This window comes from Rhinatrema bivittatum, chromosome 1 (assembly GCF_901001135.1).
Source record: "Rhinatrema bivittatum chromosome 1, aRhiBiv1.1, whole genome shotgun sequence".
NCBI lineage: Eukaryota > Metazoa > Chordata > Amphibia > Gymnophiona > Rhinatrematidae > Rhinatrema > Rhinatrema bivittatum.
In genome coordinates this window covers 643,473,636-643,491,344 of record NC_042615.1, presented here as the reverse complement: position 1 = coordinate 643,491,344, position 17,709 = coordinate 643,473,636, and the positions used below count along the sequence as shown (strand labels likewise).

The window sequence follows — 17,709 nt, the reverse complement described above, 5'->3', positions numbered from 1 at the left end:
TGCTTTTTGCATGCGAAAATGCCTTAACGGATTTAAACTACACTTTTTTTCATTTGCGTTAAGCCGTGCGATATGGCTTTATCACACTTTGCGATGTTTTCACAAATAGAGTTTTCAGTATTTTAAGCTTCTAGGGGAGAAGGAGAGAGCGAGTGAGCCTAGCTATAAGGCCCTCATACTATAGGAGGCCCACCTAGCTACTCGAGGTGAGTAGGTATTAGTGTAGGGGTTTGGGGCCACTTTGACATGCAGAGTGCGACGTACGAACAGAACAGTGCACTCTTGTGAAGATTTGATGACCTTCGGAGTGAGGAAACTCACCCAAAGATGAGATTTGTGCAATGTTCTCTCAGCCTAGCTTGATGTTACCCAGGTAGAGAGTCCATCAAGCTAGGAAGGTCATCAAATCTTCACAAGAGTGCACTGATCTGTTCGCACGTCGCACTCTGCATGTCAAAGTGACCCCTAACTCCTACACTAATACCTAAACCTCACCTCTCGTAGCTAGATGGGCCTCCTATAGAGGTATAAATACCTACCTAGTATGAAGGCCTTATAGCTAGTCTCTCTCTCTCTCTCTGTCCCTCCAGTGGTTGTAGGTAGGAATTACAATTGTGGTACTTACCGCAAAGTGCGAAAAAGTTATCGCAGTCTGCGGTAATACCTTTGTGAAGCGCTAAAATAGTGCACTTTGCGATAAACAGCCTATTACCATAAAGCACGCCCCTTTTCCTATCACATGCGATATTTAGTGCATTTTGATAAATCCAGTCCTATGTAATTAACAGCATGACAAACTGTTGATGTTGAGGGCATTTTTAGAAATCAGAAGCTCATATGTTTGGAAAGATAAGATCTTTCTCAAGAAAACATAAAAATGATTACATTATTTCAGTTTAAAACAAAAGTGACATTTCACACTTAAGTTGTAACTCGTATGCCTTAACTTGATAAATTGTTGAATTTTTAATTTGCTACATTTTTTTATTTGTATATAGTTTAAATATTGTTTAGAAACAAATACGGTTTTCAATAAAATATTTTTTTGCTTAGTCAGAGGTATGAATTTTTCTGCAAAATTATGCAAATTTTCTGCATAATTAAAGCTGAGTTTTGAAAAGTCTACCACAGAATTTGCTCTTGGAGCAAGATCTTGAAAATCAAGATAATATAATATCAGAGCCCCACAAGCTACTGGGGCTCTGATTATAGTAACATTAAAGGCAACTCCTTCTTTAAGATCTAATCCAGTCGTTATCTATTCAATGTATAGTTACCTCTCTCTTATGAGTGCCTTTGTTAGGCTGTGTGTATGATCCTGCTGCCCTCATTCTTGAAGTCTCAAGTAACATAATTCCAGGTAGATTGAACCTTGTTAGTTTTCTACAGTATATTTAGTAAAGAACATTATAATTATTGTACAATTGATAAACAGTTATTCAGGCTAAAATAGTATATAAAATATGAACATAACTCTATTTTTGTCCATTTCAGATGAACCCTGTGCCTTTTGATGGATGAATTTCATATTGGAGCAACAGGTGTAGTTTATGAATGAAGAATAAGGAGTTAACTGAATTGGCGACTGGAGAGGGTGGGGGGTATTTATGTCTACCTTGGTTTTGTTATGGTTATTAAATACAATACCAATCCATCTTTGTATATATTTGTAGCAATATTCTGTAAAGTAATTCTGAACCACTGGAGAAAAATTGTGAATTAATAGAATTTTTTTTTAAGTTACTATAAAGCAAAATATTTTCTGCTGGTTTGTTGTACAGCAATTAGTAATGGTAGTAACATTTTTGTTCGAATCCACTACAGAGTATGAGTTTCTTAAATGCTTTTTTCTTCTGCAATGATTTCCTTAAAAAATCAACTTTAATGCTGTACTGATGCGCGGACTTTCAAATATAGTTAGAAATGTCATTAGTTGAAATGTTTCACATTTTGACATTGACCTGCCAAATTTATTAATTTATGAATCAGAACATTTGTATTTAATGTTTTGGGATTTCCTAGATGTACACAGTAAAATGTATTTCAATGTGTTCTATGCAAGTGGTCTAAATAAAAAAGTTTACAGAATATGTATTGTGTTGATTTTATTGTTTGCAGTAATGGTGGTTATTGTTTAAAATATATTGTAATGTGGAAAGTGTCTTTTTCTGCATCAAAAGCAATTGATATGAAAACTATTTGCTTGAAACTGTCCTCGATTTTTCTCTTTCCACATTTAAATTGGGTAGAAGTGATGTAGTGCCTATTCATAAAATTCCTGAGCCACACACACATTGAAACATTTCTGAATATATTTGGCTCACAGCCTTAGATACTTTTGAGAGTTAAACAGTGTTTTAAGTCTGGAAATGGTCTTTTCATAATTTCCCTCCTGAGAGGCAGGTAAGCTTATTGCGCGCTAGGGGTGTGCATTCGTTTTGACCGCATATGTAAAACGCAACTTTTTTTTTTTTTTAACTTAAAAAAGTGATGAGGCGAAAACGATCGGATTTCCAACTTATTCAACATGTTGAATACGTTGGAAATCGCGATTGTTGATCCTAAATAGAAATTTAAACCCCTCACCCTCCTTAATCCCCCCCCAAGACTTACCAAAACTCCCTGGTGGTCCAGCGGGGAGTCAGGACGCCATTTCTGTATTCCTTTGCGAGGCGCACGTGACGTCGGCGTCACGTCGGAGTGACGCGGACGTCACGTGATTCGCCGCGCGTTCGCTCCGGGACCCTCGTTGGACCCAAAAGGAACTTTTGGCCAGCTTGGGGGGGTCAGGAGGCCCCCCCAAGCTGGCCAAAAGTTCCTTCAGACAGTGTTTGATCCATGCCATTCCATCAGATGTTCAGAGCATGTTACCAGAAGTCAGAATATACATCAAAGTATATCACATGAGGTAATATTATAGGGATACAATGTTTTATGATCTATGCTATGTGTTGGTTATCTATCATTTATGTAGCAAAAGCAAACCAGTCATTTTTGGATGAATTGTGTAGGGGTGGATTGCAGTGTTCTGTGCTTGTTTCTGTGAACTCCTACTGATATAAATCACAATTCAGAGTGAGAAGGAAATGGCACCTCTACCCTACTCCCAAGTTGTTTGGTCTTCTTTGATTCTTTGCAATGGGCTACCATAGAGTACGGTAACTTTTTTTCTTGTGCTCTAATTTTTTTATCAGGAAAAATGTAGTGGTTAAGGAGTTTTGGATTCTTCTTTGTATATCTGTTGATGTTCTTTAAAATAGGGTAAAAGTTCCAAGAGTGCAGTTGAGGAGTTAGATTTATTTTGTATTACTAGAAAGGGGAAATCCTAAACTTATGTATTTCTTTCTGGAAATATTTTGTTCGATCCTTATGGTATTGATAACATGTAGTAAGATGCTGTAAAGACTTAATTGTACCTGCGTATTTTGTGTCTGTCTTGTATGTAGTAGCCTCCTCTAACCTTCCAGGAGTAAGGGTTCAGTTAATCACAGAGTGAGCTGAAGAGGGTGACAGCCCATGGAAGGGAATTCCTCACAACTGTTCCTATGATGAACATTAGAGCTTACCTAGCATAGGATTTGAAAGGGTGTTTGTCTATAGATATAGAGATTATTTGCTACATTTGTATGTTGGTTATTCTGTTTACCACTCAAAAAAAAAATTATGCTGCATTTTCAAGAGATTTAATTGATTTTATTTTGTTTGTGTCTACTCTTGGTATCTCACCAGAATTGTCCCTTAATAACCACAATTAAACATTAAAAATACAATGCAACTGTGAATAATGTATTTAAATATTTGCATACTGTGGCAATCACTAAGACTACAGTATGAAAATGAGTACCACTTTAAAATTCTGCAATAAAGGGTTGGGCCCTATTATTATGGAAATCTTAGTTCCCTCATAGAAAGGAGACATGGGACTGCCATCTACAATGGTGACAGACCTGCAGCTCACAGAGAAGAACTGGACAAATATTTAGTCCTAAACATCCAAAAAGGTGGGACTGAAAGTGTGATGATGGGAGATTTTACTTCAGTGCTTTCAAAACTTTTAGCCAGTATGACCCCGTTGTAACACCTGTATAATCACACATCCCCAGACAAACAAACCTAACAGTAGATCTCCACACATCTTCTCCTTATTTACCCCTCCCTTTTCTCCACTCACCAAAAGTGGGAAAACAGCAGTGGTGGCAACAGCAGTGGTGGCAACAACAGTAACAGACTGCACAGGGTGAGTCAGAATGCACACAATAAACCTGTGCACATGTTTATTGTCTTAATAGAAAATCTACACGAGAGAATGAGGAAGGGCCTGTTGGATGTGTGCAGGCTTACAGGGCCCTATGCTGATTACAGTTTGGAGTAGAATTCGGGAGTGAACAGGAACAGTCATCCATTTGTATGCGTGGAGGGAAGCAGCTTTTTTTAAATTTTATTTTATTTTTTAAACATCCACCAATTTGGTAACCCTATTTGGGATCATAATCCACAGTTTGGTAACTGCTGTTTTCTACAATAATCTAGAAACTGACAACAGAAAAGTATCAAATGGCATAACCAATTTGCCCAGTTATATCTGTCTAGACTGCTACAGAATATGGCCGCTTGCAAAATAACACTCCTCATACAGGACAGTCTTTTTTTTTTAGTTTTTATTGTGATTATAAGAAAGCTAGACAAGCCAAATATCTAACATAGAAACATCTAAACCTCTTCAGAAACATATATACACCCAATTCACAACGTCCGAATTTTAAGAGGGCCCGCGTGTATAAAATCTGGAAGTTATGCACGTGACTGGCCATGTGTGCACCAAACACATTTTAGAAACAGCCCACCATGCGTGTAACCCATGAAACGTCAGTAGTGCTTGGCCATGGAAAAGGGGCAGCTGGCTGACCTCCCCTATACAGGGGAATACCTGTTTGGGGATAAGGTCGAGATGCGGTGGCCCAGTTAAAAGATCATCACAAAACCCTCATCAGTTGTCCGCTACCACCTCAGGCCCTTCCTCAGCGACCCACAGAGCGCCATGTAGGGACCCCAGGAAGGCTTTCTATAGGCAACGGAGATATTATCCTCCAGCCTCACATGCTCAACCAGCTCAAGCTGCCCCAAAGGGTCACTCCCGCCAACAGCAGGCTCCTCAGGCTCAGCCCAGCCTGCATATCAGCCCAGCCCAGTGGCTGGTTTTTGACTGTCACAGAGATAGCAGCTACCTAACTCTGGTGCCCACAGCTTCCGACCCTCCGGTCGGGGGCTGCCTCTGCTTATTTGCAGACCTCTGGCCCCCATCACCACCGACAGATGGGTGTTAACCATTGTGAAACAGGGATACCACCTGAATCTTCTCAGCATCCCACCAGACTCCCCTCCCTCTCCGGCGTGGAGCCTCATGGAACATGCATCGACCCTTTAGTTGGAACTCTCGGCCCGGTTGCGGTCCAAGGCTATTGCACAGGTTCCCTGCACCCAACAAGGCCAGAGGTTCTACTCCAGGTATTTTCTCAATCCAAAGAGCACAGGCGGCCTCTGTCCCATCCTCAACCTCTGGGCTCTAAACAGGTTCTTCCAATGGGAGCTGTTCAGAATGGTCTCATTGGGCACCTTACTCCCGCTTCTTCATCAAGGAGATTGGCTCTGCTCTCTTGATTTGCAGGATGCGTATGTGCACCTCGCCATATTTCTGCCTCATTGGAAATACCTGTACTTCATGATAGACCTGCGGCATTTCCAGTACAGGGTTCTTCCCTTCAGGTTTGCCTCCGCAATTTGAGTCTTCACCAAGTGCCTGGCGGTGGTAGGAGCACACCTACTTTGCAAAGGGGTGCATGTGTTCCCTTATCTAGGTGACTGGCTCATCAGGATTTCCTCGAGGAAGGGAGCCCTGCACTCCCTGAACTCGACAGTTTTTTTTATTTTTATTTTTATTTAATGATTTATATACCGGAGGTTCCTGTATAATATACATATCACCCCGGTTTACAATGAACAGTAACTATCGCTTCAAGTTAGCAGTTTACAATGAACATAGTTAATCCAAGAAACAGAAAAAATATATATATATAACAATGCTAACAATTAATAAATTGTTGGGGTCCTCAATCACTGGGGTTTCTCATCAACTTTCCAAAATCCCAGCTGATGCCATTCCAGTGGCTCAACTTCATCGAGGCAGACCTGGACACCATGGTGGCCAGAGCAATCCTCCCCAGCGATCGCAGGGCCACTCTGGCGTGTTTAGCCAGGGCAGTTCGCTTCAGGCAGACGGCTTCGGCCCCCCTGCTTTTGAGGTTGCTGGGTCGCATGGTGTCATCAGTACATGTCACCCCAATGGCCTGCCTGGCCATGAGGGTAATGCAGTGGACCCTGCAGTCCCAGTGGCACCAAGCCTCTCAGGAACTCTCAGTGCTAGTCAACTTCACCAAACCTCTTCGGCTCTCCCTCGCCTGGTGGGCACAGGAAGCCAACCTGAGCAAAGGACTTTCCTTTCAACCCCCTCCTGCTCAGGTGATCCTCACCACAGATGCCCCCAACTTTATCTGGAGTGCCCATGTCAATGGCATCCACACACAAGGGGTGTGGTCGAAGCACAAGGCAAGATGCCAGATAAATTTCCTGGAACTCCGGGCGATGCGGTATGCCCTCTATACATTCCAGGACTGCCTGTCCCACAAGGTCATCTTACTAAGTAAGCTAACTAGTGTATACTAAGTAAGCTTGCTATTGAACATTGAAGGATTGGAGTGGGCGTGGTTAAAGAACGAGGTAGACTCAGGTTTTGATTGGATGCATGTTAGGCAGGAGATGACATTTGATTGGACGTAGGTTAGGAAGTAGGAGGCATTTGATTGGATGTAAATTAGGTAGCAGGAGGCATTTAAACCAAGACAGCGTTTGGAGGAGAGCCTCGTTTCAAAAATAAATGCTGAGAGAAGCGTGCTTGGGGTAAGTGATCATACTGTAGGAGGTGGTGTATGTTAGGTGGTGATTGGTGAATGAGATTTATTGGCTTTTTTTGAATGAATATTAGTTAATGAAGATAAAAGAGAGTGGGAATAAATACATGAGATTTATGGTGATGTTGGTCTCTGATTTGTTATAGGGTACATTCAGTAGACAACGACCCGGGCTTAGCCTGGGAGGTTCATGGACAGAGCGTATGTAAAGTTTTGAGCTCCTTTAACCTCCAACTCTTTGGAATAATCTTTGTCCATTTTGAGGCGTAAGTGTATCAAGTGAGTATATTTGTCGGTGGGGGAATCTGGGATTTGTGGTGAAGTACAATTTGACTAGGACTTACATTGTTATAACTTTTTTTAGGGGATTCTTAGTCATATTGTTTACCATATAATAGGTTTGAACAATGAGGGATACAGTTTTTCTATGTAGAACGCTCAGGACATCAGGAGCATTGAATATACAGCCCGATATAGGTGAGGTGATTGGTTACATAAGTGAGTATTTGTGTGTTTGTTTAAATTGTCATTAGCTGCTATATATTGCTGTTTGTGAGCTAATTCAGTTAGTAATTATAACAGGACTGATAAAGGTTATTTGCATAGTGGGATTATTAGATTTTTTGTATATAAATATCTTAGGTAAACTAATGGGTTCGGTATATGAAATTTGTGTTGACAGTAGAAACTGATTGATTCAGCCACGAGGCAATATTGAACCCTGTGATTTTTCTGGCTCACCCCTTGATGTTAAGGTGGGAGTGAGATCAGGTAAATATCGATTTATTTATTTATTTTTTTTGTAGATTTAAAAAAAATATATTTTTTTGTTTTTTTGATAGTACAAATAATGTTTGATAGGGGTAGTTAGTATAAGTATACTAAAGAGGTACATATATACACATATATATATTTGGTAGTTTTGGAGTAATATATATTATGTGGTTAGTAACAGCTTTATTGAATACATCTAAAAAAAGAGAGATATATCTATTATAATGAGAAGGAAATATTTAGAAAGAATCCTTGATTTTAAGATTATTTCTGTTTTCTATTAGACATTGTTTCAAAGTAAATCGTTTGGGGTGAATTACCCGCTGTTGATCATTCCTTTTGAAAGTTCCCCTGAAGAAGCCGGGACGGCGAAACAAGGGCATTGTTGGGACAGGATTTAATACCATCAGGAACACCACAGCTTGGAATATATTTATATGTAACATCTCTCATATTCATATGACAATTTATAAATTAAAAGGTTAAGAACTACATTGTCATAATATATTTTTTTCCAAGGCCCTCACAACACACACAAAACAGGACTGAAGTCCGGGAGGCTCCAGCGGGGAACCAGGACCAGTCCAGGACACATCTCCTGCACTACGGCCATCGGCTGCCAGTAATAAACATGGCGCTGACGGCCCTTTCCCTTACTATGCCACTCGGGGACACCAATGGCGGCAGTAGCCCATGTGACATGGTAAGGGCGAGGGCCCCTCGGCACCATTTTCAGGACTGGCAGCCGGCAGACCTTTGCCCTTACTATCGGGTCGATACAGTATCGTTCGGTCGAAGATTGCCCGTCTGTAACGTGCTCGGAGCGCACAATTCGGGCACGTAAGGCGATCCAGCGATACAGTCTCCAGTTTTACGCGTCCTTAGCGCTTCTTAAAACAGACGCATAACCCTTTCCGCACGCAGCATGTAAATGAACGAATTAGCTGTATAATGCTGTATAATGAAGGAATTAGCTATTCCCCTCCGATACCGTAACGCGCGCTCAGATTATCTCCTTAGTAACCCGCTGTTTTGCCGCGGCCTTAACGTGTTAGTTTACCGCCTCCCCCTAGTAGGTGTTAGGACTGTGAGTCTAGTAACAAATCCATCGACACCACTTAAGATACTCAAAAACAATAAAACACAATAAAAAAAAAAAAGCAATACAGAGATGATCGAGAAAATGTAATGCTGTGGGACACATAAAACCTGTCAGAAAAAAAAATAAAAATTTTTAAATACCTGTCAGAGGGCTGCATGGGTCCAGGCGGCGGCGGGTGGACGCGCGTTAGTTTCAGACGACCGGCGGCGGGAGCCGGGGGGCGGGTGGTCGCGTGTTAAATCTAGGCCGGGTCGCACAGACGCGCATTCATCCAGGCGGAGGAGCCAGCGGCGAAAGCAGCCGGCTCCTCCGCCTGGATGAATGAATTCATTCACTGCCGGAGGCAGCCCCCACCGGCAGTCACATGCAGTGACGTCACGCTCAAGGCGTGACGTCACGGCATGTGACTGCCTTGAGCATCGAATCACAGGGGGTCGCACAGGCGCGCATTCATTCAGGTGGAGGAGCTGGCTGCTTTCGCCGCCGGCTCCTCCGCCTGGATGAATGCGCGTCTGTGCGACCCGGCCTAGATTTAACACGCGACCACCCGCCCCCCCCCGGCTCCCGCCGCCGGTCGTCTGAAACTAACGCGCCCCCCCTGCCCGCCGCCGCCTGGAACAGGCACCCACCCGCCCGCGGCCTAGATTTAACACGCGACCACCCGCCCCCCGGATCCCGCCGCCCGCCTGGACCCACGCGGCCCTCTGACAGGTATTTAAAAATTTTGTGTTTTACACTTCCTGGTGCCTGTCATTTCAAATGACATTTGAAATGACAGGTACCAGCGCACCCAGGTTACTGTATAGGCGCTGTATTAAGCGCCTATACAGTAAAATAGGTTGCGCGGGCATAACCCTTCCCTAACGCTTTACAGCCGCGGCATGCATTTGCATGCAATTAGAAGAGAGTATCAGGCGCTAGGTCAAGAGAACTGTGCGTGCGGGGAGGAAGGGTGCGCCTGACACTGCCGCACTGTTTCTACCGCGGCCTTACAGTATCGAGCCGTATGTCAGAGAACCTACCGCTGCCATTGCTTCACCCCACTGACATAGTAATGGCAAAGGGCCGTCGAGACCCGTTTCAGTGCTCGCAGCCGACGGACCAACGCCAATACATCACTCCCGGTCTGCTCCTGAACGCCCACTCCACCGACTGGCATTTTTATCAGGTCTCGGGGGGGTCTGGAGGGTGGGGGGTGGTGATGAATTTATTGCGAACATCTTGGGGAGGGGTCACGAGGGGGGGCAGGTTTCATTCATTCAGCAACCCCGGGGGGGGCAGGGGGGTGGGCTACTGTTTTTCGCATGGCTGGGGGAGGGGGTGCAGGAGAGTGTGGGGTGGTTAGTTTAAGAGAACTTTTCTCATAGGGTTGTTTTTTGGGGGAAGGGGGAGGTTCACACACAAATACATACACTAAACTTGCACGATCTCGGGAACGCACCAAAATAGCCCTCCCCAGACCATAAAACAAATTTGGAAGTGCAAATTTGGTTAGGTACTCCCCTATTTGGCTACATAACACGAACAGACGCCCAGGGACAGACCACATGTAGCACCAACAATTTTAATTTCCCAGGTCTTGAGAGGGGGCAGGAGGGTGGGGGGTTATTTGATTTAAAGGGTTGGGATTGGGGTTTGTTTTTTTGGGGGTGGGGGGTTTGAAACAAATAGACAAAGGTTTTCTGATCTGAAGGGTAGGCAGTAGGCGGGAGGAGGTGACAGTGAGGGGAGGGAGAATGAGGGGGGAGATGAGTGTCAGGGGAGGGATAATGAGGGGAAAGGTGAGTGTGAGGGGAGAGAGTTGGAGTGGGGACAGGGGAGGGAAGGGGGAGTGAGTGACCAAGGGGGAGGAGGATGAGTGACTGAGGTAAATGAGCAAGGGGGAAGGGGGAGGGAGGGAAAAGAACCTGACTCTGCCACTGCAACGCGTGGCCGGGTACCGCTAGTAGGAAATAAAAAAAACAAAAAGAAGGCACAATATTAAATTAATCTCACAATATAAAACAAATTGGATTGCAACATTAGGTACAAACAGGGAGGGGCCATTCTCGATTTTGAAGAAAACTTTCCAGCTGATCAGGATCAAAGAAAATAGATTTGTTAGTACTTGTTTTTATAATACACTTACTGGGAAATTGCAAAAAAAATGATGCACCCATATCAAGCACTCTGCTTTTTAGCCAAGAAAAGCTTCCTTCTAAGTTGGGTTGCCTTAGCAACATCAGGAAATAAAGCAAGTTGTTGACCTAAGAAGAATTTGTTAGCAGAACGAAAAAACATTTTCATAGTCTATATGGATCATGTTCCAAAGCAAATACAACAAGCAAAGTAGCAGTACCCTGTATTTTATCTGAGATTCTTGCAAAAATGTTGTCAAATTTTCAAATGCATTAACGTGGTGAAACGTGACTATTAGCATTCCCACTCTGTCTAAAGGGTAAATAAAATGCTTTGGTAATAGGAGGAACTGAATCAGGAGGGTCTTTAAGAGCCTCTATGTAAAATTTCCATAATTCAATTGGAGAAATACTCAAGGATTTAAGAAAATTAAGAATTCGCAAATGTAATTTACTCAAATTATTCTCCAACACTTCTAATCTACGTTGGATAGATTCCTGACCTTTAATCAAAGACAGATTACATTTACCTAAAGAATCAGACTGTTTTTCTAAAGAGGAAATATGATCAGAATTGTTTTTAAGAACATGATCATGGGCAATTACTTGAGTTTGACTTGTACAACTGCTAAATGAACATTATCAAATTTGGACACCAGACACTGTTATAAACCTTGATTGCAATCCAAAGAGTCTCTAGTGTTGTCTGTGCAGGAGTCTCAAGAATTGAAACTGCAACTTTTTTTTATATATATGTATGTATAGATATATTAGTGATAGGAAGAAATGCAAAAATGGCATTGTGAAACTCAGAAGTGAAGGGAAGGATATGTAGAGACAAAAGCAGAATTGCTTAACAAATATTTGATTTAGTATTCACTGAGGAAGGGCCAGGAGGAGGACCACAGAAAATGGACACAAATAGGATTGGAAGTGAGGTGAACCCAAAATGATTTTCACAAAACTTTGTGAGATGCTAGGTAATCAAAAGTAGATGAAGCAATGGGGCTTGAGGGAATACATCCAAGGCTATTAAGGGAACTTAAATAAATTCTGCCAGCTCCGCTGGCTGATCTTTCCTATGCTTCTATTGAGTTGAGAGTAGTTCTGGAGAACATGAGACAGATGGATGTGGTTCTTCTCAAAAGTGGAAGTAATGAGGCTGGAACTACAGCCTCCTTTATTGACCTCTGTAGCAAATAATATAATGGAATTGCTGCTAAAACAGAGGATAATGCAACTTCTGGAATCCAATGGAATACAAGATCCGAGGCAGCATTGTTTTACTAGGGATAGGTATTATCAGACAAATCTGATCAATTTCTTTGGGTGACCAGACATTTAGATCAGGGGAAAACGCTAGGCCTCTGATATGGTTCTGCATAGGCAACATAAATAACGGAGATAATTTTCCAAAGAGTTATGTGTGTAAATGTAGCATACTATTGTAGCAATTTTCAAAAGCCCATGTATGCGTTTAAAGTGCACTTATGCATTAAAACCTACTGACAATACAATGACATATTGTAGTAACTTTCAAAAGCCACTTACATGCATAAAGTGCATTTACACATGTAAAACTCAGTTTTAAGCATGTAAATCCTTTTGAAAATTATTCCCAAATTGAACACCTTGGTATGGGTTAGAAACTGTTGTGAGGGAGGCAAGACTAATAGTGGTAAATGGAGTTGTGAGGGAGGCAAGACTGGTAGTGTAAATGGAGTTCACTGAGGAGAGGGTCATTAGAAATGGTTTGTCATTGTGATATGTCTTGGACTGGTTCTTTTCAACATTTTCATAAGTGATATTGTGGAAGGACTACCAGGAAAGGTTTGTCTTTTTGTCAATAAATCTGCAACAGGATAGACCCCGAAAAAGGTGTGGAAACCATGAGAAAAGTTTTAGGGAAACTTGTGAACTAGTCTAGAGTCCGATTGCTAACATTTAATGCTAAAAATTGCAATCATGCATTTGGGCTGCAAAAGCCCAAAAAGAAATTTGTCTAAGCATGAAACAAGAATTGGATATGGGGTGATCATATCTGATGATCTTAAGTATCATTTCATCACCTTATCTACTAGTTTGGCCACCTTAAGGGCTGGAATTTCAAAAGGTTACGCGCGCCGGGCCTATTTTCAAAAGGTTACGCATGCCGGGCCTATTTTAAAAAGGCCCAGTGACGCGTGTAAAGTTCCGGGACGCATGTAAGTCCCGGGGCTTTATAAAAGGAGCGATCCAGGGGAGGAGAGGTCCGGAGGCGGAGCGTGGGCATGGCCAGAGGCCTCCACATGGCCACTTGGCCGGTGCGCACAACTTCCGCCCCAGAGCTGAAGTAAGTTTTGCAACAAAGAAAACGAAAAGGTAGGGGAAAAGGGTGGGGGGGAGGTAGGGGAAAGGAAGGGAAGGTGGGGGGGGGGGGGGGGTAGGGAAGTTCCCTCCGAGGCCACTTCGATTTGATTCTCATATAAATTCCCATACTTAAACTAACACCAACTCTCTTCTTTTTCCCCTGATTTCTCTTACACTTTCTCTCAGTCCTGTTTCCACCACTTCTCTCTATATCTGTCCCAAGCATGTTTATAACCTCTTTTAAGTTTGTGCTTAGGATATCATGTTTTTTCAGAGCGAATGCAACTTGCTGTGCAAGCTATACACTTGCAAATGACAGCAGCTCAAATGGGATGAAGCAGCAGCTCTTGAAGATCACAAGAGACCTCATGGCCAATGAAAGATCCCATTTTCCAGTGACTAAAGACCAAAAGAGATGCCAGGGCCACCAGTGGACCCGATCCTGCAAGCAGCCAAAGATCGCAAGAATCCCCGACTCACTGGTGGGCCCCATTCTATCAGTGGCCAGAGGTTACAAGAGGTCCAAGGGCCACCACTGGACCTCATCCTGCTGGTGATTGAAAATTGCAAGAGGCTCTGGGACCACTGGCAGTTTCTTAGTGTGTAGCCAGATGGACTCAGGACCAATGGGTAGTATAGTGTACTCCTGATAGCAGATGGGAGACTGAGTCAGATTTCAAAGCTGACGTCAGCCTACATCTACCCCTGAGCATGCTTAGCTCTTCAGTATTTCTCTGTCTCCCATAGCAAATGCGGAAACTATTCCACACTAGAATAGTGTTAACAATTACAGCAAAAAGAAAAGAAATCTACAGCAAAAAGAAAGAAATGTACCTTTAAGAAGATCGAGCCCTGCTCTCCTGTGGTGAAACCTAAGGGCCCCTCCCCCAGTCAAGAATGCCTGAGGTGATTTCCAATATCCCTCAGAGGTGTGGACTTAGCCCCCAGAGTGGCTGAAAGGCAGCGGGTGCGCATCTGAGTGCGGCAGTGAAGGTAAAACCCTCTCCCCCAGCAGCTGGAGACTGTCCGATACAAGCGGGAAGCGACGAGACCAGGTAAGAAGGAAACTTTACTTTAAGGTCTCTGGTCTTCAGAACTCAGATCGCTGTACCAACTCTGCTTCCAGCAAGTTAAAGAGGGAATTCTGATCGGGTCGAGCAGCCTTGGTTAGGCTAGGCCCCGATCCGGTCCACACACGCGGAGACCCTTGCACGCCATCTTGCACGCAGTGGTCGTCTGTGCCATATCCCCTCCCCCTCGGCGGCACGCACAGGATCTTCCGGTGGCCTATGCACATAACTTGCGCGCACCCCATAGAGACGTGCGCATAGCTGCGCGTGCACAAGTCTGAGCCGAGTGTACTTCCGAGCCTCATGCACAAGTTGGCTGCGCACACTACCGGAGCACACTACCTCCAGGCGCATAACTATGGCTGTGCACAAACACTCTTTGTGCGCATAACTACAACCGCGCATAAATGCCATGCGCATATCGACGGCCATGCACAAATACCGAGCGCATATCTCCGGCCGCGCACAAATGCGAGCACATAACTACAGCTGCGCACAAATTCTCGCACGCAGAGAAACTTGTGCACCTAGACATAGATTCAATGGCACCGGCGTCTAAGAAGGCACTCTCTTTGCACTGCCTGCCACATTAGAGCCGCGCAGACTGAATTGAAGTCCTGCCTATGCCCGCGGTGTGAAGAATCCAGGGGGAATGGACCCACACTATCGGAGGGGTCCGAAACTACTGAGGATTGATCCCTAGACCTATGTATCTCAGCACAGCCTCCCCACAGAAGGACACCTCGGGGGCATAACTCCACCCCCTCCACTGGGATCAACATAGGCCCAGGGACCTCCTCTTGGGTGGAATTCTTCAAAGGGCTGCAAACAGCCTCTGCTGCACACAGGGCTCAATCCAGGCTGGGAGCACAAGATCCTCCCGGCACAACTCTGATGCCTCAAGACAGGCCTCACCTAACCAAGAATTTCTCTATTAGGGGCCCAGACACCTCAGTGAAGAGAGTGACTCCCTGGAAGAAGGAGAAATTCCTCCAGGGATGGGACCATACCGAACCATGCTTCACTTCTTCCACTAGGATGAATTACCAGCCCTAGTTTATCAGACTCCGAAGAATTGGGGCATTCCGAACTCTGACCCTATGGCGGAACCAAAGAGGAACTCTATCTTGGTGCCCTCTCGTAAGGCCTCATGCTACTGTCCTATGTTGGAAGCCATCCAGGAACTGATTGGCCTGGAATGGAATGCCCCGGAGGCCAACTTCAAAGGGGGGGGGGGTGCGACCCTTGGAAGCCCTATACCCTGGAACCTGCAGCCAAGGAGCGCCTGTGTTCCCGAAAGTGGACGCTATGGCCTGTGCAGTCTTCAAAGCGAGCAACAATTCCCATTGAGGGAGGAGCGGCCCTGAAGGACAGACGATTGGAGTCCATCGACGCAATAGTAATGACACTGCAAATTGCTTGCTGCTGCGCACTGGTAGCATGTGCCGGATTACTCCTCTCGAGAGACGCAAATTCGGTCGGAAATACAATGGAATCTGCGGCATCCTTCCTCACTGATCCAAGCTCAAACCTAGTGTGCACCCCAGCCAGAGGTGTTGCCTTGGTAGTAGCAGCCAGAAGACAACTATGGCTACGAAATTGGTATGCGGACATGACATCTAAAGCAAATTTCACAAGATTCCCCTTAAAGGATCTCTCTTGTGCGGGAGCATTTTGGAGAAGTTAGCCAACAAATGGGGCGAATCTCCAGTGCCCCGACTACCAGAAGATAGAGGTAAAAGACCCCAGCGTTCCTCTCCCAGAGGGACCTAGGGCAGACGTTTGCAGTGCTTTAGACCCTACAGGAACGCAGTCCCAGGTACCTCGCCCCTCCGGAAGGAACCAGTCCTCCCGGAGTAGACACACCAAGAGGGGAGCAGGACCGGGGAACAGGCTCCAGCCTAACCCCACATGAGAAGAGACTGGCCCATCCAAAGGAAGAAGCCATAGTGTTTGACTTTCCCTCTTCTACCAAAGATGGGTCGATATAACGTCTGACAAATGGGTCCTAAATATCATTCGAGAGGGGTACTCTCTAGAATTCCACTGCATCCATCAAGACAAAGTTATAAGATCACCCTGCCACTCCCACTCAAGAGACTGGCAGTAGAAGCCACACTGACAAGACTACTCAGTCTGAAAGCAATAACTCCGGTGCCCACGCCCCAGCACACTACTGGGCGCTATTCCATCTAGTTTATCATTGCCAAGAAGGGAAGGGTCATTCCGACCCATCTTGGATCTCAAGAACATCAACCATCATCTACGGATGCCACATTTCCGCAAGGAAACCCTGCGCTCTAGTATAATGGCAGTACAACCCGGAGAGTTCCTAACCTCCCTGGACTTTTCCGAAGCCTATCTTCACATCCCAGTTCTTCAGGATCACCAATATTTCCCGCATTTTGTGATACTGAGTCACCATTACCAGTCCCAGGAAGCTTCCCTTGGGCCTAGCAACCGCCCCCAGGACCTTCACCAAATCATGGTGGTCGTGGCGGCAGCACTGAAGAAGGAGGGGATCCTGCTACATTCTCTCCTGGACGGAGGGCTGATCAGGGTAAAATCTTCGTAGGAGAGCAGACAGGTGACCAGCAGAGTCAAGAGCCTACTGCAGGAGCTTGGATGGGTCATGAACACCAAACAGGACAGTTTTCCTTCCCCCGAGGAGAAGAAAACTGAAGTAACAATCATGACAATTGATGACCAATGCATGCCTCAAGGTATGGGACTACCTTCAAGCCTGCGGCCTCATGGCATCAATCCCGGAGGTCATTCCATGAGCAATTGCCCATACACGACTGCTCCAGCGCTCCCTACTGTCACGATGGAATCCACTGTCCCAGGACTACCCAATGCACCTCCAATTACGAGCAGAGGTTCAGACTCAATCCCAATGGTGACTACAGGAAGTCCACCTAGCAGAGGAGTAAGTCTATCCCCACTGAACCGGATCATGCGAGCCTGCGAGGGTGGGGAACCCACTGTCAGGAGCCGACGGTCCAGGGACAAGGGAACAAGAAAGAGGCGGAATGGAACATAATCTGCCTGGAAGCTCGAGCAGTCTGGCTAGGGTGCCTGCAATTCAGCCACAGACTCCGGGGCACCTAAATCAGAATAATGTTGGACAGCGCAACAACAGTGGTTTACATCAACCACCAGGGAGGAACCAAGAGCTGATATGTGTCTATGGAGATACACCCTCTCTTGACAGGGCCGGAGATAAACTTACGAGGGATCTCGGCCTCCCAATTCGCAGGAAAAGATAATGTCTCAGCAGACTACTCCAGCAGAGAGAACCTAGACCCGGTGGAATGGACGCTGTCGACCAC

The 17,709-nt window shown here is 44.9% G+C and overlaps 1 protein-coding gene across 1 annotated transcript in view; it reads left to right on the top strand.

Annotated features, from left to right (window-relative positions):
* Window positions 1-2,090, top strand: part of FAM174A (family with sequence similarity 174 member A) — a 97,086-nt gene extending 94,996 nt beyond the window's left edge. Inside the window, exon 3 of the mRNA XM_029572705.1 lies at window positions 1,495-2,090. Coding sequence (XP_029428565.1) covers window positions 1,495-1,498 — 4 coding nt within the window. The 3' untranslated portion in view covers window positions 1,499-2,090. The remainder of the gene's footprint in view (window positions 1-1,494) is intronic.
* Window positions 2,091-17,709: the final 15,619 nt, after the last annotated feature.